This window comes from Rousettus aegyptiacus, unplaced genomic scaffold, assembly GCF_014176215.1.
Source record: "Rousettus aegyptiacus isolate mRouAeg1 unplaced genomic scaffold, mRouAeg1.p scaffold_m13_p_4, whole genome shotgun sequence".
NCBI lineage: Eukaryota > Metazoa > Chordata > Mammalia > Chiroptera > Pteropodidae > Rousettus > Rousettus aegyptiacus.
The window spans coordinates 40,922,971-40,942,316 of NW_023416307.1; the positions used below are offsets into that span (position 1 = coordinate 40,922,971).

Below are 19,346 nucleotides of genomic sequence, written 5' to 3' on the forward strand. Positions count from 1 at the left end.
GGGAGGTAATAAGTAGGTACATCGCTGGGGAGTAAATAGCAGAGTTTGGATTAAAACCCAAGCTATATGACTTTTAGTACGTGGATTTGGCTCTTTGGGCTAGGTGGCTAGGGTTTTAAGATTACTTTCTCCATCATTCTGAATTTTCCATGATCGATTTCTGACACTTCCTGGGAGTGGCTGAACGTTGTGAAAGACAAATATACTCACTAGTTCTCTAGTTAAACTATTTCATTTCTTTAAGTGTAACATTCAGTTTAATAGGTCTTTCAGTGATCTTAACTACATTATTTTCAAAGGCTGCATAATTCGCATTTCTGTATTTGTACCATGATTTATTTAGGGCTGTCTTTAATTTCAGTATTCTAGTCCCCCAGTCAGCACTTCGCCTAACACTGACTATGCACTCAATAAATGTTTGCTTAAGGTATGAATGAACTAAAGAACCGCGGAACAGAGACTCAGAGGGGGTCGGTCTGGGAATTCTAAAGTTCGGGAGGGGACACGGGGGCTGGCAGTAGCTGTCACATGACGAGGCGGGGCAAAACCCATGTGCTCCGTCGCGCCGGGCGCGACTCCGCCCTTTGCGCCGGTCACGTGGGGGCGCCGGCTGCGCCTGCGGAGAAGCGGTGGCCGCCGAGCGGGATCTGTGCGGGGAGCCGGAAATGGTTGTGGACTACGTCTGTGCGGCTGCGTGGGGCTCGGCCGCGCGGACTGAAGGAGACTGAAGGTAAAGCCGCCATGTCCGGGCCCGACCCGGCCCCCCCACCCCCTCCCCCCGCATCCGCCGCCATCCGGGCCGGGACCGGCCACCCTATGCCGCCGCCCGGCGTCCTGGCTCCGCGGCTCAAGCCCAGGCCCTGGCCTGCCAGGGCCCGATCCCTGGCCCACGTGTGCTCCGCCTGGCCCGGCCTTGCCGCTGGGTGGGGGTGGGGGAGCGCGGCACCGGAATATGCGGTCCCCGCGGCCTGGGAGGGCGCTGGGTTCGCCGGCCGCGAAATGCCACCGCAGCCCGAGCCGAGGAGGCCCCGCGGGCGCAGGTACCGCGGCTCCGGGCCCGCCGCCCCCTCCCCCCTTTGCGGCCCGGCCGCCGGGAAGTGACACGTTGTTCTTTGGCACTGGCCGGCTCTGCGCAGGGAGGGCGCAGGGGAGGGAGGTGGCGGCGGCGGGCAGGGAGGAGCCCCCGGCCCCGCCCGCCCTCCAGGCCGACCCTCACTTGCTTCAAACCGGCTTCTCTTCGGCCGCCGCCCGCCTGGCCTTTTACGGCCCGACTCCCGCCCTTCCTGGCCTTCACTCCCGGGCGGCGGCAGGCTTCGCCTCTGGCCCCGTGCGGGTGTCCCCGCGGCCACCCACGGCACGCGTGCCTTGTGTGCCCCTGGGCCAGGCCCCGAACCCGGTGTCCCCAGGTGGGGGGTGGGGACACCACGGCCGAAGCTGCTAGCTCCATTTGTGATCCGGGAGCCTGGTGCCAGCGAGACCTGGAATTTCCGGTCTGGTTGGTCTTGGGCCCCACAGAGCCAGGTTGATACCCCTCACCTCCCAACCCCAGGCCCTCGGATGCCCAGAACCTGTAGGCCGCACCGTGGACTTTTTCTTAATCGAGGGGGTGAGTGAGGGGTCTGTTTCAGCAGGTCAGGGGGGTGGTTGAAGTGATGTGGGTTTGACAGCGTGTTGGTGGGGACATAAGCAGTGTTTTTTTCCTGCTCATTTACCCCGTTTGCGCCTCCGGGGTCGGTATGGGACCTAGCTCTTGCTTCAACTCCTCCCCACGTCATTTGCCTTAAGCTTGGGTCCCTTCGCCTTTCCGAGCTCCAGTCTTTCCCAACAGGTGCTGGGGGGACCCTGATGTGGCACCAAATGAAATGAACAAAGCTCCACAGCCTACAGGCCCCCCACCCGCCCCATCCCCTGGACTCCCACAGGTAATTAGGAATTAGCAGAGTCGGGTGGGGGTGGGGGAGACCAGGCAGCAGGAACAGGTTCCAAGCCTCTGGATTTTCCCACCCCCATCTGTGTCAGGGCAAAGTGCAGCTTCCTGCTGCCAAATTGAGACAGGGCCCCTGGCTGTTCCCAGGGGCTGTCATGGGGAGGGGGCATATGGACTGCTGAAGCTCTTGCCACAGATCTGCTCCCCTTACTTCACCAGCTTGCGTTTCTGCCCCACCCGGGTTTCCCCTCTTGCTGAACTCTGGTCTCCTCCCTTCAGCCAGCGTTTCCCCCGGGGCAGACAGCACCGGTGGTGTTCAGTACGCCACAAGCGACACAAATGAACACGCCTTCTCAGCCCCGCCAGGTGAGGGGCTGTGGGGAGGGGAGTAGGGGACCTGGGTGGGAGCCATGGAAAGCTTAGCCAGCTTGGGCCTAGGATGGAAACTGGAGGCCCTGTACCTGCCCCGATTTCCTGACAGTTGCTCTGTGTTCTTTCATGCGGCTATGCACTTTGCACTGTTGATTACTTATGCCCCTTAGGGAGTATGTAGTTGGTGGGAGTGGCATTACTGGGGGTCCTGGTGCCGTGAGAATTGGGGGCAGTGCTTTGGACCCTGCTGCCAACTCTTGTTTTCCTATTTCCTCCTTTTAGTGGGAGGCTGCCATTGCTCCATTCCTTTCTCTTCTCTTTGGACTATGGCGAGATAAACATTCCAGCTGTTTTTTTTCCCCCTTGCTTTGTTCCCTAAATTTTTGTCACTAAGTAGTAGGAGAATTTTTGTCCTACTTTCTTTACACCTCCTCCCCTCATCACCTTGGGGATAATTTTCTTCTTTCCTGTCCCTATGTGCTCTCAGGGAGGATTCAGGTCTCTGCAGGTAATAATATCCCTTTGCTTATCCTGGACCTTCTTCTCCTGGTCTCACCCTTACTCTTCATCCTAGTCAGGGGTTAGACACAGGGACTGGGAGGCTTTAGGATGGGGAATTGTTTGCTGTCCAGATTCTCAGTTTCAGCTGATTGGTGCATGTTAGGGGCTAAATCTTGCTGAGTGCATACCTGGGAAGTGGGTGGCTGTTGCATGTTAGCTCCTCAGTACCTTAGAGTGGAGCAGTGCATGCTGGGGACTGTGTTGCCCGAAAGGGCTTTACTTAGTTTAGGCATAATGCATATGGATGTTAGGGAGCCTCTGTGGAGGGGTAGCCTGGTGGAGATGATATGAGTATGCATGGTAGTGAGGGAGTAAATACACAGAGTACAAAGTGTATACTGGAGTGTGGAGGGCATGTGTTGAGTATAAGAGGCCATGTAACACATTTGATCAAGTGGGTCTTGGAAGGACTGGTCCCCATGCTCCAAAGTCCCCAGTACTTCTCTCCAGACTAGAGACATTGTGGAGTGGCCATTTTGCTGTCCAGTCCCGCCTCTTCCCAATATCAACTGCCTTCCTCCCTCCTGACAGCACTTCTACCCTAGCCGGGCCCAGCCCCCGAGCAGTGCAGCCTCCCGAGTGCAGAGTGCAGCCCCCGCCCGCCCTGGCCCAGCTGCCCATGTCTACCCTGCTGGATCCCAAGTAATGATGATCCCTTCCCAGATCTCCTACTCAGCCTCCCAGGGGACCTACTACATCCCTGGACAGGTGAGGCTGGAGGCTTGGGTGCTGGAAGCCACAGAACTTTGTACCCCAACCCTGACCCTCCAGTCCCATCCCCTGTAGAGGTGGGACTTCCTTCTGGTCACTGCCCAGAGTTGGCTTGTCTTGTCTCGCCCTACATTCTCTTTGTAGTCTGATATGGTACTCAACTCCCTCAACTCCTTTTCTCCCCTCCTCCTACCCCTTTCCGCTCCACCAGGGGCGTTCCACATACGTTGTCCCGACACAGCAGTATCCTGTGCAGCCAGGAGCCCCAAGCTTCTATCCAGGTGCAAGCCCTACAGAGTTTGGGACCTATGGTAAGCAGGGGAGAAAGTCTGGTGAGAGAGAGTCCGAAGGAGCATCTTAACTCAGTTTTTAAGACCTTTTCCAGGCTTGTCTCTTGGTCTAAAAATGATAGAGTTGATAGGTAGAGGGGATTAGTGCTTAATACGCATGGGTTGGGCAGTGAGCTAGGGATTTTATCCTATTGCCGAGAGTTGGAGTTTTTCCCACCTCAAAGAATATTGGATCAGGCACCAGTTTGAGGGCCTGTTAGTAAATATTTCCCGTGACACTTGTTCCATGGTTGGGGGAGCCCATGTAGCATGGATTTAGAAAGTTTTTGTAGCTGTTTTCATTTATATTCTAGGAAAAGATTAGTCTGTAATTTATAGCAGTGGTTTCCAAAATTTTTTGGCCATCAGGAAAAATTTTGAGTATGTACCTCTAAAACATGTATGTTTTTGTTTATACGTATATATAACATAAACACTTAATGTTGTTTGTGAGAAACAAGTAAAGATTGTGGATGAGATTAAAGAATGCATCCCATTTTGGAGACCATTGCTTTAAGGAATTAATTTTTCCTCATCCTGGGTCCCAGTTCATAATGTTACTTTTTGTTTCCCTGCCCCTGAGCAAAGGGTTGGAGACTGGAACTGGACTCAGGTTGAGTGGATCAGGGTTGGCAAATCTGTTTTTCTCATTCTCAGCCAAAGACCTGATTCTGTTTCAGGTTAAGTGGTTGCTCAGAGCATGTGTGCACATGGTGCCAGGGGGTGGGTTACAGACACGGCACCTTATGGAGTAAAAGAGGAATAGACAAGAGTCCTGGTGTGTGGTAGGGAAGAAGTGCCTGCCTACAAGGGGTGTGTGTGTGTCAGTGTCAGGAATTCTTGTAAACGCGGTTCAGACTGGTTTCCCAGCTTTGATAGACACCTAATTCCCTTGGGGAGGAGGGTGGGGCAGGCAAGGGGCTGTCTGTGGGTGATGAGAGGTTCTGGGGCTGGGAGGTGCTCAAGCAGGCATTTGTATATGGTTGGGACCTGACGCTGCCACCATTCTTTCTTTCCGTGTGTTCCCCCTCCCCCAAGCTGGCGCCTATTACCCAGCCCAGGGTGTGCAACAGTTTCCCGCTGGTGTGGCCCCCGCCCCAGTTTTGATGAACCAGCCACCCCAGATTGCTCCCAAGAGGGAGCGGAAAACGGTGAGTAGCAGCAGCAAGGGGCTCTAGGACATCTGGGAAAGGGAGAATCAAGGTTAGGCGTATTGTGGGTCAGGGAGCAGGAAGTTGAGGAAGGCGATCATCAGCTGAAGTGGGCAGAGAATGGGGACCTGTAAAGTGTTCAGGTTCTTTGTAATGTTCTAAGATTACAGTATAGAAGCAGCTCACGTGAAGACTCAAGTGGCTAATGGGGAAATTCCTGAGATAACTGGGTTCTGGGGTCCAAAAGATCTGAGTTTGGTTTGGGGTTTCTGTTGGCTTACTTTAGAAATGGTTTGTTTTCTGTGGCTCCACCCCCCACCCCCAAGTCCTGGAAGCTCTTGAGGCCTCCGCCTCTGCTCAATCCTCAAGCCCTGGGCGTGGTGCCCAGAATAGGGTGCCAGGGCTGGGGAAGCCGCTGAGTCACCCTGGCTCCACCCACTGGATCTGGGCCCTGCCCCCAGAGATCAGGCCGACTAGCCACAAGTGAGCCGGATGGGTGCTAGATGCAGGGGTCCTGGGCCCCAGGGTGTGCAGTTACTGACTTGGGGGACTGCTGGTGGGGCAGGGGTGAGGGAGGGAGGGGCATTGTGATGTACGGGGTTGCTCTGTGAGGTCAGGGGTCTCTTAGGGGTGGGGGCCAAGGCAGGGACTACAAGAGCAGCCAGATGGGTTGATAGTAGAACTCATGGGGTTTCTGGCACCCACCCACCTACTTCCCAGAGGAGGGTGGGGGGCTAGCCTGCAGTCTTAGGAGTGGGGCAGGGTGGAGAGGTGGGCTCCTCCTGCTTTCCACTCATTCCGTAGCTTTCTTTCCCCAGATCCGAATTCGCGATCCAAACCAAGGAGGGAAGGATATCACAGAGGAAATCATGTCTGGGGCCCGAACCGCCTCTACACCCACCCCTCCCCAGGTACTGTCTGCTCTTTAAGTGATTGTCTGGCTGGGATGGCTGTTTCGCCCTAGACTCCCAAGTCCCTTGTTCTTTTCCTTCAACTGAGGGATTTATTTCCCTGCTTTCCTGAATTTCTAGGCAGAGCTAAAGTAGGAATGGCTCTAGTAAAGAGGGTTGTGGGACACTTCAGGGCAAACTTGGTGGTAACCCTTTGTGTCCTACAGACGGGAGGCGGTCTGGAGCCTCAAGCTAATGGGGAGACACCCCAGGTTGCTGTTGTTGTCCGGCCAGGTATGTTAGCATGTGGGGCAAAGTTTTTGCAGGGAAAAGGAGTGTGACAATTTAAAATGCCAAAGGGGTGTGGTGATTTGAATTGGGTGCGGGAGAAGAATGACTGGTTTCAAGTAGTGGAATTTTGAGGGATTGGATTTTAGGGTGAAAAGGGAAAAGGCTTAGTTAGGTGGGAGAAGATTGGCAGGGGTGGGGGTGTTAGGCTGAGAATGCTTTGACTGTGATGAGGAAGAGGAGGAGGAGGAACAGCAGCAGTGAAGGACTTGCCTCTAATTATTCATTCTTCCTTCCTGTGGTGCAGATGACCGGTCACAGGGAGCAATCATTGGGGGCCGGCCAGGGCTGCCTGGCACAGAGCATAGTCCTTCAGAATCCCAGCCTTCATCACCTTCTCCGACCCCATCACCACCCCCAATCTTGGAACCAGGGTCTGAACCTAATCTCGCAGTCCTCTCTATTCCTGGGGACACTATAACAACGGGGATGATACAAATGTCTGTAGAAGAATCAACTTCCATGTCCCGTGAAACTGGGGAGCCATATTGCCTCTCTCCAGAACCCACTCCCCTTGCTGAACCCATACTGGAAGTAGAAGTGACACTTAGCAAACCAATTCCAGAATCTGAGTTCTCTTCCAGTCCTCTCCAGGTTTCCATCCCCTTGGCATCTCCTAACATGGAAATTCTTCCTGAACCTAATGGCACAGTCCCATCCGAGGATCTGGAACCAGAGCTGGAGTCAAACCCAGAGCTTGCCCCTCTTCCTCCCCCGGCTTGTTCCTCCGAATCCCCCACGCCTATTGCCCCAACCGCCCAACCTGAAGAACTGCTCAACGGAGCCCCCTCACCACCAGCCGTGGACTTAAGCCCAGTCAGTGAGCCAGAGGTCAAGGAGATATCAGCACCAGTGGCTCCCCCAACCGTCCTCACTGCCACTCCAGTTATAGTTCTTCCAGCTACTTCCCCTGCCCTGGAGGAGGAAATGGAGGAAGAGGAAGAAGAGGAAGAAGCAGGAGAAATGGGAGAAGCTGAGGGTGAAAAGGGAGGAGAGGAACTGCTCTCCCCAGAGGACACCCCTGTTCCAGTCCACCTGTCCCAGAATTTGGAGGCAGCAGCAGCCACCCCAGGTAAGGTGTGGCTGGATGGTAGAGGTGGGGCAGGCTGGAGGGTGTGGTTCTTTCTTCTCCTTGATGATCTCCATCCATTCGTGCCATTATGTCTGGGTCAGAAGCCCTGTGATGGAAACTAAGCTGAATTAGGTAATTTTAAGTCTAGAGAGGGTGCAATGGAAAGAGGAAATGTTACACAGTGGCTGCTTTTTCTTTTTTCTAGGAGTCAGGGGTACTTTTTAAATTATTTCTAGTCCTTTTTTTTTTTCCTCTTAAGTAGTGGCAGTATCTGTGCCAAAGAGGAGACGGAAAATTAAGGATCTCAATAAAAAGGAAGCTGTAGGAGACCTTCTAGATGCCTTCAAGGAGGTAAGGGAGAAGTAGTAGTGGAGGGGAGTGGGCAGAGTTTGGGCATTGAACAGTGGTCATACTGCAACCAGAGTGAATGTCTCGTGGTTATAGGTGAACCCAGGAGTACCAGAGGTGGAAAATCAGCCTCCTGTAGGCAGTAATCCTGGTCTAGACCCTGAGGACAGCAGTGTGCCCCCACGGCCTGAGGAAGCAGATGAGACCTGGGACGCAAAGGAAGACAAAATTCACAATGCTGAGAACATCCAGCCAGGGGAACAGAAGTATGAATATAAATCAGGTATTCTGAAGGAAAGATTAGAGAGGGCTGAGTACTTTTGTCAGGGCCCCAGGAAGCAACAGTATGATTGGTGTTTATCCTGTCTTCCTTGCAGATCAGTGGAAGCCTCTAAATCTTGAGGAGAAAAAGCGTTATGACCGTGAGTTCCTGCTTGGCTTTCAGTTCATCTTTGCCAGTATGCAGAAGCCAGAGGGATTGCCCCATATCAGCGATGTGGTGTTGGATAAGGTCGGTGGGCTTGAGGGGGAGGCTGAGTTTATGCTGGCTAATAGCTGGGGAAGAAACTGAGGTCCTAAAAGAGCAGTCAGTAGCCTGAGCCTGTTTCTGATCCTTCTCTGTCCTTTTCACAGGCCAATAAAACACCACTACGGCCACTGGATCCCACTAGACTTCCAGGCATAAATCATGGCCCAGACTTCACTCCATCCTTTGCCAACCTTGGCCGACCAGCCCTTAGCAACCGTGGGCCCCCAAGGGGTGGGCCAGGTGGGGAGCTGCCCCGAGGGCCGGTGAGTGGGACTGGCTAGAGGGGTAGATGGGCAAGGGGAATTGGGAGTGTGTGGCTCCTCTGTATCTTGCTGGGGGATGTGGAGACGTCTGCCCTGGAGATGTGTGGTAGCAGTGTCTCAGGTTGTGCTGACTACTTCTGCATCTTCTCTCATCCTCATTCCTTGCTTAGCAGGCAGGTTTAGGACCCCGGCGCTCCCAGCAGGGCCCCCGAAAGGAGCCACGCAAGATTATTGCCACAGTGTTAATGACTGAAGATATAAAGCTAAACAAAGCAGAGAAGGCCTGGAAACCCAGCAGCAAGCGGACAGCAGCTGATAAGGACCGAGGGGAAGAGGATGCCGATGGCAGCAAAACCCAGGTACCAGCAGTCCTGCTTTTGGTCTCCATTCCTTCTCTTCTGAGCCAACTTTGCCTTTTTTCTTCTTTCCATCCTTATCACTAGCATCTATCTTAATTAAGTCTGCACCAGCTTCTCCCATTTTTCTCAGCAGCCTCTGTAATTCTGAGAACCTCACTGGATCCTGTATCTTCTCTGTCCCCCTTCCCCACCAGGACCTGTTCCGTAGGGTGCGCTCCATTCTCAATAAGCTGACACCCCAGATGTTCCAGCAGCTGATGAAGCAGGTGACGCAGCTGGCCATCGACACAGAGGAACGCCTGAAAGGTGTCATTGACCTCATCTTCGAGAAGGCCATTTCAGAGCCCAACTTCTCTGTGGCCTATGCCAACATGTGCCGCTGCCTCATGGCGGTTAGTTTCTACTGTTTGCTAAACCCGTGGTCTGGCTCCCTACTTGTATTCCCAAGATTCCTTGAGTCTGGTTTTTTTAGTTGTTCTTCGCCTTTATTGTTTATGGCAGCCAGGAGGAGGCAGAACCAGGGCTAGAGGTCTTCCTGGGTTAGGTAGTTAAAGACTGGGAGGGCCTTCCCTGCCCTGGACTAGTCTGAATGTGAAATTCTCTTTGATATACAGCTGAAAGTGCCCACTACAGAAAAGCCAACAGTGACTGTGAACTTTCGAAAACTGTTGTTGAATAGATGTCAGAAGGAGTTTGAAAAAGACAAAGATGATGATGAAGTTTTTGAGAAGAAGCAAAAAGAGATGGATGAAGCTGCTACGGTAAAAGAAAACCCATCAGCTCCACTGCCCACCCATGTACTACTTAGCTGTAGAATTAGGGGTGGGGATAGTGGTTTGGGATTTCTCCACCTCAGGATACGAGTGCTTGTTGTTGGGTTTAGAAATCCAGATAGTGGAGGAGAGCATTTTAGCTGTATGGCTGGGTATCTTGATGCAATCCCTGTCCCATGATTGGCAGGCAGAGGAACGGGGACGCCTGAAGGAAGAGCTGGAAGAGGCTCGAGACATAGCCCGGCGGCGCTCTTTAGGGAATATCAAGTTTATTGGGGAATTGTTCAAGCTGAAGATGTTAACAGAGGCAATAATGCATGACTGTGTGGTTAAACTACTTAAGAACCATGACGAAGAGTCCCTTGAATGTCTTTGCCGTCTGCTCACCACCATTGGCAAAGACCTGGACTTTGAAAAAGCCAAGGTATGGGGTCCTGTGGTGTGGAAGGGGACAGGCTGAAGCATGTGGGACCTGCCATCTACTGACAGGCTCCCCATTGAGCTGTTGTTCTGGGCCACTGAAGCCACAATAATGGAGCTGAAGTCATACAGCCAAAGGTGAGGGGTTAGAAGCTCCTGGCCTGATCCCTTTGCTTCTCCCTAGCCCCGAATGGATCAGTATTTCAACCAAATGGAAAAAATCATTAAAGAAAAGAAGACTTCATCCCGAATCCGCTTTATGCTGCAAGACGTGCTGGATCTGCGACGGGTATGTGTTCCTTGCCACTATTGATATGCCTCTTTCCCCATAGCCCCAGTTCCCGACACTGCTTTCTGGCCCTCTCTGATGTAATTACCTTGTGACTGGCTTCCTGTCTCCGCAGAGCAATTGGGTGCCTCGCCGAGGGGACCAGGGTCCTAAGACCATTGACCAGATCCACAAGGAGGCGGAGATGGAGGAGCATCGGGAGCACATAAAAGTGCAGCAGCTAATGGCCAAGGGCAGCGACAAACGTCGGGGTGGCCCTCCAGGCCCACCCATCAGTGAGTTTGAGGCTAGGATTGAGAAGGGGGCAGTGTGAAGGGTTGTGCTTTCCACTGATGACTTCTTGTTAGTGCCACGTGTCTGGGCCACTGAGACCCCATGATGGAACTGAGGATCTGAGGAAGCAAGGCTGGGGGAGCTGCTCAAGGGGACAGGGCTACTAGTTCTTACTCATTATTCTAATATGCTTTCCTTTCATCCCAGACCGTGGCCTTCCACTTGTGGATGATGGTGGCTGGAACACAGTCCCCATCAGTAAGGGCAGCCGCCCTATTGACACCTCACGACTTACCAAGATCACGAAGGTATGGGTGTGTATATTATTGATGTAGATAGGCATCAGTCTTAGTCCCCTCACTCTCAGATTGGGAAGGTGACAGCTGAACTTTGGACTAAAGACAGGACCGCCAACCCTGGGAGTGTGTTCACGGTGGTCTGGGCCACTCAGTGGTCAGCAGACTGACATGCACACCAGATTTTGCCCATTCCTTGCTTCCATACTTCCCACAGGCTAAGAGTGGTTTTTACATTTTTTAATGGTTGAAAAGAAGTGAATACTGTTATGTGGCATGTCATATAAAATTTATATTTCAATGTCCATAGTTTATTGGAACTCAGAGTCACATTCATTCCGTTTATCATCTGACTGCTCTTATATGAAAGCAGCAAAGTTGCATAGTTGAGAAAAAAACTGTGTAGCTGCAAAGCTTAAACTATTTACTGTTTGGCCCTTTGCAGGAAAAGTTTACCTGGCCCCTGGTCCAAGCTGTTCGTGGCTGTGTGTGGCTGGGGGCTTTGGCCAGATCAGACCCATGACTCTCCACTCCCTTTCCTTCCTCAGCCTGGCTCCATTGATTCTAACAACCAACTCTTCGCACCTGGAGGGCGATTGAGCTGGGGCAAGGGTAGCAGTGGAGGCTCAGGAGCCAAGCCCTCTGATGCAGGTATGGAGGCCACTGTAAAGAGCTGGGTGGGAATTAGCTCTTCTGAGGGTAGAGCCTTTTCTGTGCGGCAGGCTTGTTTCCTTGTCTCTGTGGGAGGGTTTCATAAAGTGGTTAGGTGATACAAGATCCGTGCACTTGGTAGGACTAGAGATGGAACTCCTTTAATGTTGGGATTAGAACCAAGTGTCCTAAACTGGCAAGCAGGTGATAGGGCGTAAGAAAATAGGGATTTTATTCTTTATTTTCTGCCTCCTCAGCATCAGAAGCTGCTCGTCCAGCTACTAGTACCTTGAATCGCTTCTCAGCCCTTCAACAAGCAGCGCCTACAGAAAGCACAGAAAACAGGCGTGTGGCCCAGAGGTGAGGTTTTGTAGGTGTCTTTGTATTTCACACGGATACTGTAATTGGGTTTGGGTTGCTGCCCCAGGAATCCACACACATTTGTGATGTTCAGAGGCATTGGCTGAGGTTAGAGTAATACTCCTGACACCAAGAGTAAGGCCTGACCACTGCTTAGCATGGGTGGTACAGGTGAGAGGACCGTGTGTTTGCCTTCCAGGAGTAGCTTGAGCCGTGAACGAGGTGAGAAAGCTGGAGACCGGGGAGACCGTCTAGAGCGGAGTGAACGGGGAGGCGACCGTGGGGACCGGCTCGATCGCTCTCGGACACCTGCAACCAAGCGGAGCTTCAGCAAGGAAGTGGAGGAACGGAGTAGAGAGCGGCCCTCCCAGCCTGAGGGGCTGCGCAAGGCAGCTAGCCTGTCAGAGGATCGGGACCGCGGGAGGGATGCTGGTAAGGAGCTGGGAGGAAAAAGGAAGGGAATGGTGTAGGCTGGTTGAGGACTAGCGAGTCCCTAGGCAGTCTTCAAAACTCTAGACCTTGTTTACTGAGAAGATAGAAACTGAAGAGTCTTTGACCTGTTTTTTTGCCCTCTCAGTGAAGCGAGAAGCCACCCTGCCCCCTGTGAGTCCCCCAAAGTCTGTGCTCTCTGAGGAGGAACTGGAGAAGAAATCCAAGGCCATCATTGAGGAATATCTGCATCTCAATGACATGAAGGTTAGCCATGGGAGGGGTCTGAGTGATGGCTGAGTGTGCGGAGACCATGCTGACAGATATGGAGTGTAGTGTCTGGGCCAGACACTGACTACTCTCCCTCTTGTATCCTTTGCCTCTTGCAGGAGGCAGTGCAGTGTGTGCAGGAGCTGGCCTCGCCTTCCCTGCTCTTCATCTTTGTGCGGCATGGCATTGAGTCCACACTGGAGCGCAGCGCCATTGCTCGCGAACATATGGGACGGCTGCTGCACCAGCTGCTCTGTGCTGGCCACCTCTCCACTGCTCAGTACTACCAGGGGTATGACCTACTTCTGTGGGTCTCCACTTCTTAACCACCCACAAGTTTTCCTCCTTTGTAGGACCTGTGGAATCTTGGATAAGAGTGTAGGCTCCTTAATTGTCCTTGTCAACATTACTTTCGGCAGGGATAGATGTGAGCTATCTAAGGAGGTGGACTTAGCTTGAGATATTATGCTCCATGTTTAGAAAATGTTCCTGAGGGGCTCATAGTTGATCTTGTAGCCATGTTGTGTTGCCCCAGAAGAAGGGTGGGGGCCTGGCTCCTTTTTCCTAGAATTCCCTGACTTTAAATCCCCTTTGCAGGCTGTATGAAATCCTAGAATTGGCTGAAGACATGGAAATTGATATCCCCCATGTGTGGCTGTACCTAGCGGAACTAGTAACACCAATTCTGCAGGACAGTGGGGTGCCCATGGGGGAGCTGTTCAGGTGAGCTCCCTTTGGTGGAATTCAGAGGAGGTAAAGACAATTAGAAAGAGGGAAGGGGAGGGAGGGACAGCAGCTTAAGACATCTGGGTTTAGGGAGGAATGGGGTGTGGTGTGTTGAGAGGGCTTTGGAGGCTGTCAACACTGGAGTTTTCTTATAGGGAGATTACAAAACCTCTGAGGCCCCTGGGCAAAGCTGCTTGCCTATTGCTGGAGATCCTGAGACTCCTGTGCAAAAACATGGTGAGTAAGAACCTTTTAGGGTTGATGTGTTCAGGACTTTCCGCCGTGTGATTTTGGCTACTTGTGGTGACATTGAAGCCTCATGGCCCTTTGGTGGGATGGGGTTAACGGGGATGATAATGCTATGTTGGTACCTGAGAGTGGCTGGCACTTCCCTAGACCCCCGTTCCTCTTACGAGTTCTGGCTAAGGCTGGGGACTGGGAATTCAGATTCTTGATTGATTGATTCATTTATTCAACGAGTGTTTCCCGCCCCCCCCCCCCCCCAAACATAACATATTGCATACTAGGCCCTAGGAATACAGTGAATAAAACACAGGAAACAAATTGGGAGAGAAAAAAGTAAGAAATGATAGTTCATTAAAAACAAAAAGGTGTGAAATAAAGTAGTTGAGATGGAGTGTCTAAAGTACTGTGAGATTGCAAAGGAGTCTCTGTCAGTGTTCATGATGGTAAGCTTTTCTGAAGCTGCCTTGTGAAAGTTAATTGGTGACTAGCAAGTGGAAGGGTGGAAAGATGGGAAAGGCAAGTTGGGTGTGGTGATTAGTGGTAGTGAGAAGTTGAAAAGTACAGTTTCAGAAGAGTTCATCTATCTGGAACCTGGTAGAATGAGATTTTGAATTGAAAGGGATTGTTCTTTTGGCTTCATGTTAAAACTTTCAGATAGAAATATGTATCAGGGTAATTTCTACTTAAAAAAAAAGAAAAAGCATGTTGAACTGCTTATGTGTTTTCGTTGACTCCAAGGTGACATAGATTATAGGATCTATTTATGCTGTGAAGAAAGAGGACTTACTGTCGTATTCTTTAAAGGCAACGTTACTGGTGAGACAATTCCACTTTAGTGGTGGTAAAATAGACACCTATAAAATCCATGAACTGCAGTAATCTTGTCAAGGGTTGATTTCATCATTTCGAGTATCTGTTATAAAAGAGTGACTTTAGAATCGCCTACGTTTTATAGAAAATGGGCTCAGACTGCTGTTTATGTGAGGAGTTCTGATTTGTGTTGGGGGTGAGGTGTATATCTGCTTCTAAAATTTTCTGTACTTAGGAACCAAATAAGCATATACTTGTTAGTAGTTTCCTCCCTTAAGCATTTGTTTCTTGGAATAATGAAAAACTAAGTTATTTTAGGAAAAGAAATGCAGATGAGTGTGGAAGGCTGGGATGAGAGATTTGGATTTGGTTGTTTCCTTTTGTGGTCCAGTAATTCTTTGAGAATCCTGTGGAAGTTAATTTCACCTTTTCTGGAGGCTCTTCAGTTCCCTTACCCCCAGTCTCAGCACTGTGGCGGTGAGTTCTTATGTCCATGACTGATGTCTGTGCTCAGTTCTAGACTGAATGCATGGAGGGACTATGCCTGTTTGGTACCTCTATAGCATCTTGAGCCCCTAGCCACTAGCAGACACCTCACGGACTTTCAGTAAATATTTGATGGATGCCATTTGTAGGGCTGTTAGATTATTGAAGAGAGAGAGTTGGTGAGTTGGCCTTGTGTTTTTTAGGGTCCCAAAAAGGTGGGAGCATTGTGGCAAGAGGCTGGACTCAGCTGGAAGGAATTTCTACCTGAAGGCCAAGATGTTGGCGCATTTGTCGCTGAACAGGTTTGTGGTTGGAGTTAACTCTATTTGGAGCTGGCTGGTCTTCTCCCTCTTTTCTTATCTCACCTTGTTCACTTACCTCCTGGCTTTGGGCCTTTTCACTTGCAGAAGGTGGAATATACCCTAGGAGAGGAGTCAGAAGTCCCAGGCCAGAGGTTGCTCTCCTCAGAGGAGCTGAGCAGGCAGCTGGAGAAGCTGCTCAAGGAGGGCAGCAGTAATCAGCGGATATTTGACTGGATAGAGGTATGTTTCTCCTGGATATTGGGAGAGAGGGATAAAGGAGAGGTATTCTTAGTGTGGTTGTGGGGTCATAGTTCAGAATTTAGGAGCCATATGTTTCTTTTCTCCTACACAGGCTAACCTGAGTGAGCAGCAGAGAGCATCCAACACATTAGTTCGAGCCCTCATGAAAACTGTTTGCTCTTCTGCAATTATCTGTAAGAGGAGCCAGGGAGATGGCGGGGCAAGGGCGGGCCCAACAGACAAATGGGGGGAGGGAAGTTTTGGTATTTGCGTCCTAGTTCTGAACCAAGCTGAGGGTAAATGATTTCATTTATCTCTTGTCTTTCTACCTGTAGTTGAGACTCCCCTCCGAGTGGATGTTGCGGAGACTTCCCTCCGAGTGGACGTTGAGGTGCTGAAAGTGCGAGCAAAACTGCTACAGAAATACCTTTGTGACGAGCAGAAGGAGCTGCAGGCACTCTATGCCCTCCAGGCCCTTGTAGTGACCTTAGAACAGCCTCCCAGTAAGAGCCAGGCTAGAGGGACTGGGGTGGGGTGGAAGAACTGCCAGATAGGTAGCAGGGGCAGACATGGAAAGATTCTCAACCCGAGAAAGGTGGGTGGTCATTGGAGAGCACAATGCTCTTAACGATTGATTCCTACCCTCTACGACGTTTGTTTCCTTGCCCACAAATGGAAGAAGTTAGACTTGGTCTTGAAGGTTAATTGACTACCTGTTTTGTGCTTAGTTCCCTGTTAGATGCTAGGAGTGCAGAGGTGATAAATGATGTTTCCCTCTGCCTTACACAAGGCTGAGATGATGATGCTTCTTTTTTCTTTTCTTTTTTTTTTTTTTTTTTTGCCTCATTTAATCCTTACAAGTGTTGTTTAGGGTAGAGGTGTTGTCTTCTATATTGGGAGACTGAGACTTTGGTTAACATACCTGAGGTCATATAGTTAGCAAATAGGTATGTGCTAGGGCCCTGGGATATTAGCAGTAAGTCAAGCACAGTTACCATGCTATAGGTCATAAGTGCTAGAAGATAGGTCCTGAATGGTGGTCTCTGGTATATGTGTGGGGAGGAGGGGTGGGGCGGGGCAGGATGTGAGTGAGGTAATACTTAGTCTGAGAGGATGAGTGGGAATTGACAAATGGAAACTAAATGACAAATGGGAGGAGGGAAGACTTAGAGTAAAGGAACTATGTGTAAATGAAAGCCCTGCGGTAGAAAGAACTGGATGCAAGGTAATAGAACTGTTGAAGGAAGGCCGTTGTGGGAGAGTACAGTAACCAGTCATATGTGAGGCAAGGTGAGGCTGGAAAGATGGACATGGGCCAGGTTACACAGGGCTGGGTAAGCCATGGGATGAGTTTTGCATTTTATCCAAAGTGTGAGATTTTACAAAGCAAGGAATAAAAAGATTATCTTAGTTTTTAGATCATCCTGGCCATTGGAAAGAAGAGTGGTTTGAAATGGGTGAGGGTGAATGTGGTAGGATAAACAAATTAGGAGTGTTTTGGTAGTAGCTCAGCCTGGCTACTGGCAGTGAAGATGGGAGAGGAGTGGGCAGATTCAAGATATTCACTGGTTTCGGTAGAGGGCGATGAGAGAGAGAAGTCATGAGTCCCAGGATGGTTTTTAATAGGTGAGGTAGTGCCCACTGTGTGGTAGGGAACACTGGATCAAGTTGGGTTTGGTCGTATTGAGTTTGTGGTCTGTGGGGTGGAGGTGATCAGAGATGTTGGTAGACAGTGGGTATCTGAATTCATTTGTAGAGGAAGAGGTGAGGGCTGGAGGCTGATCTGTGAGTTGCTGGCACAGGGCAACACATGTGCAAGTCACAGGAAAAAAAGGGATTTCCTGAAGGAGAGTGTAGAGGGCCTGAGATAGAATCTTGAGGAAGTAGAGGACCCACAGGTGAGGATCAGAGGTGGACAAGATCCTATGAACAAAGGACAGTAATTGTAGGAGAACGAAGTAGTCAGTAATGCAAGATGCTGCGTGAGAGTTCCATGAGAAAAGACCAGAGAATTAAGGGCTTTTGGAATGTAAAAACATGGAGGCCACCCTGGCAGAAACATTTGATAGAGCAGGGGCAGAATCTGGATTGGAAAGGACTGAGTAATGTTTTACTGAGACATAGGAAAAGAAAACAGCAAATGTAGACACAGTCTTTGAATTCTATTGATCTCTTATCAAAAGACAAAAATCTTTTGTGTGTCTTAAGATATCAGTTGTAAAGGAGGCCTTTTGTGTTGAGATGGGAGAAACTTGGGCTTGAAAATATAGAGCAGAGTGGATAATCAATTGTACAGGGTCCCCAGGTGGGTGTGCATGGGATTTAGAGCACAAGTTTGGGATTAATGGTCACCTGCTACCGTTGCTGTGGGATGGGGGTGGGAGACTGTCCACAGGGAGTGGTTGTAGATTTTAGGGTGTGTGAGCCCTTGGCTTGCAGCTTCTCATAGATGGTTCAGTCAGAGTTTCACAGATGGACTGGACTCTAGATCCCATGCTTTTATTCAGAAGAAATGTATTCACTACTTGATCTCTTTGCGCTTAGAAATGTAAAGTTTGCTTTGGAAATACTGGCAGTGCAGTGCAGAGAAGGGAGTAGGTTGTATTCAGGGTTATAGGACAAATGTTTGGGAAGGCTGACTCGTAGCCAGGGGTGAGGGAGAAAGAGGATTAGATCTCAGGGAGTTGAGCCTGAAGGAATTCACTGGGACGGTGACAGGAAAAGATGTTCCTGGTAAAAGACATAGCACACGTAAAAGTGTCAAGGCCAGAGAGGGTGTGTATGCTCAGGAGATGTGTGGAAAGAGAAAACGGGGATCAAGAGTTTGTCAGAATCTATATTCGGGGCCAGTGGATGTTAAAGGTTATATGCCCTTAACTTGTGACATATATCTAGGGCTGGTGATTCACCAAATTCAGTAGTACCAATTCTGCATATAGTTTTCCCATTAAATATGAGTGGAGAAATTTGAAACTGCCAGGGTGAAGCTGGGTGGGTTTGTAAGATTTGGCCAGGTGACTGATAAGGGCACACCAGTCTCTTGGATCATGAGATTAGCATCCTGTCACAGACTTAGTCACTTTGAAATGGCGAGACACACAGATGTCAGAATGGTGGGTCAAGGGCCTTGTTTTAACTGGAGTTTGGGAGGGATCCGTTAGGGGTGGGTTGGGGTGGCTGTGGGTAGCATGCCTCTTAACTCTGTCTTGCCTGCTTGCAGACCTGCTTCGGCTGTTCTTTGACGTGCTATATGATGAGGACGTGGTAAAGGAAGATGCCTTCTACAGCTGGGAGAGTAGCAAGGACCCAGCTGAGCAGCAGGGCAAGGGCGTGGCCCTTAAATCTGTCACAAACTTCTTTACATGGCTTCGTGAGGAGGAGGAGGAGTCTGACCACAACTGAAGGCGGGTGGGGCCGGGGACTTGGAGCCCCATGGACACTAGGATGGCCCAGCCAGCTGCCCGGACTGCAGGGGGGTCAGCAGCGGCGGCGGCGGCGGCAGTGGGTGCCTGTAGTGCGATGTGTCTGAGCTAATAAAGTGGCTGAAGAGGCAGGATGGTTTGGGGCTGCCTGGGGCCCCCTCCAGGATGCTACCAGGTGTTCCTCTCCTCCCCCTGGGGCACAGAGATATATTATATATAAAGTCTTGAAATTTGGTGTGTCTTGGGGGGGGCACCACTGCCTGCCCCTGGGGTCCTTTTTTATTTTCTGAAAATCACTCTTGGGACTGCCGTCCTCGCTGCTGGGGGCATATGCCCCAGCCCCTGCACCACCCCTGCTGCTGCCTGGGCAGGGGGAAGGGGGGGCACGGTGCCTGTAATTATTAAACATGAATTCAATTAAGCTCACTGCCTCTCTGCTTTATGGCCTACTCCTTCTGGAGAAGGTACAGATCTGTGGGCAGCCTCTTTTCCA

The 19,346-nt window shown here is 50.7% G+C and overlaps 1 protein-coding gene and 1 non-coding gene across 16 annotated transcripts; both read left to right on the forward strand.

Moving 5' to 3' along the window:
• The first annotated feature begins 584 nt into the window (after window positions 1-584).
• On the forward strand, window positions 585-19,274 carry EIF4G1 (eukaryotic translation initiation factor 4 gamma 1). Of its 15 annotated transcripts, none has more exons than XM_036218538.1 (34): window positions 586-730; window positions 1,550-1,606; window positions 1,829-1,922; window positions 2,207-2,293; window positions 2,787-2,807; window positions 3,392-3,568; window positions 3,783-3,882; window positions 4,939-5,051; window positions 5,870-5,962; window positions 6,169-6,235; window positions 6,537-7,361; window positions 7,624-7,712; window positions 7,806-7,992; window positions 8,087-8,220; window positions 8,343-8,501; window positions 8,672-8,860; window positions 9,055-9,252; window positions 9,475-9,621; window positions 9,821-10,057; window positions 10,238-10,342; window positions 10,458-10,617; window positions 10,823-10,923; window positions 11,460-11,562; window positions 11,820-11,922; window positions 12,122-12,354; window positions 12,500-12,618; window positions 12,741-12,913; window positions 13,219-13,344; window positions 13,503-13,584; window positions 15,093-15,191; window positions 15,297-15,431; window positions 15,544-15,625; window positions 15,767-15,934; window positions 18,652-19,274. In XM_036218538.1, exons 3-34 carry the CDS (start codon window positions 1,863-1,865, stop codon window positions 18,831-18,833), a joined length of 4,854 nt encoding a protein of 1,617 aa, XP_036074431.1. In that variant the 5' UTR covers window positions 586-730; window positions 1,550-1,606; window positions 1,829-1,862; the 3' UTR covers window positions 18,834-19,274. The 15 variants fall into 15 exon arrangements, with proteins under 15 accessions (XP_036074429.1, XP_036074431.1, XP_036074432.1 ...); XM_036218539.1 differs by having other exon boundaries at window positions 8,675-8,860; XM_036218534.1 differs by having other exon boundaries at window positions 587-730; window positions 7,621-7,712.
• Window positions 10,667-10,742, forward strand: LOC118602361. Its single transcript, XR_004950699.1, has one exon. It is a non-coding gene; the product is annotated as a small nucleolar RNA SNORD66 (small nucleolar RNA).
• Window positions 19,275-19,346: the final 72 nt, after the last annotated feature.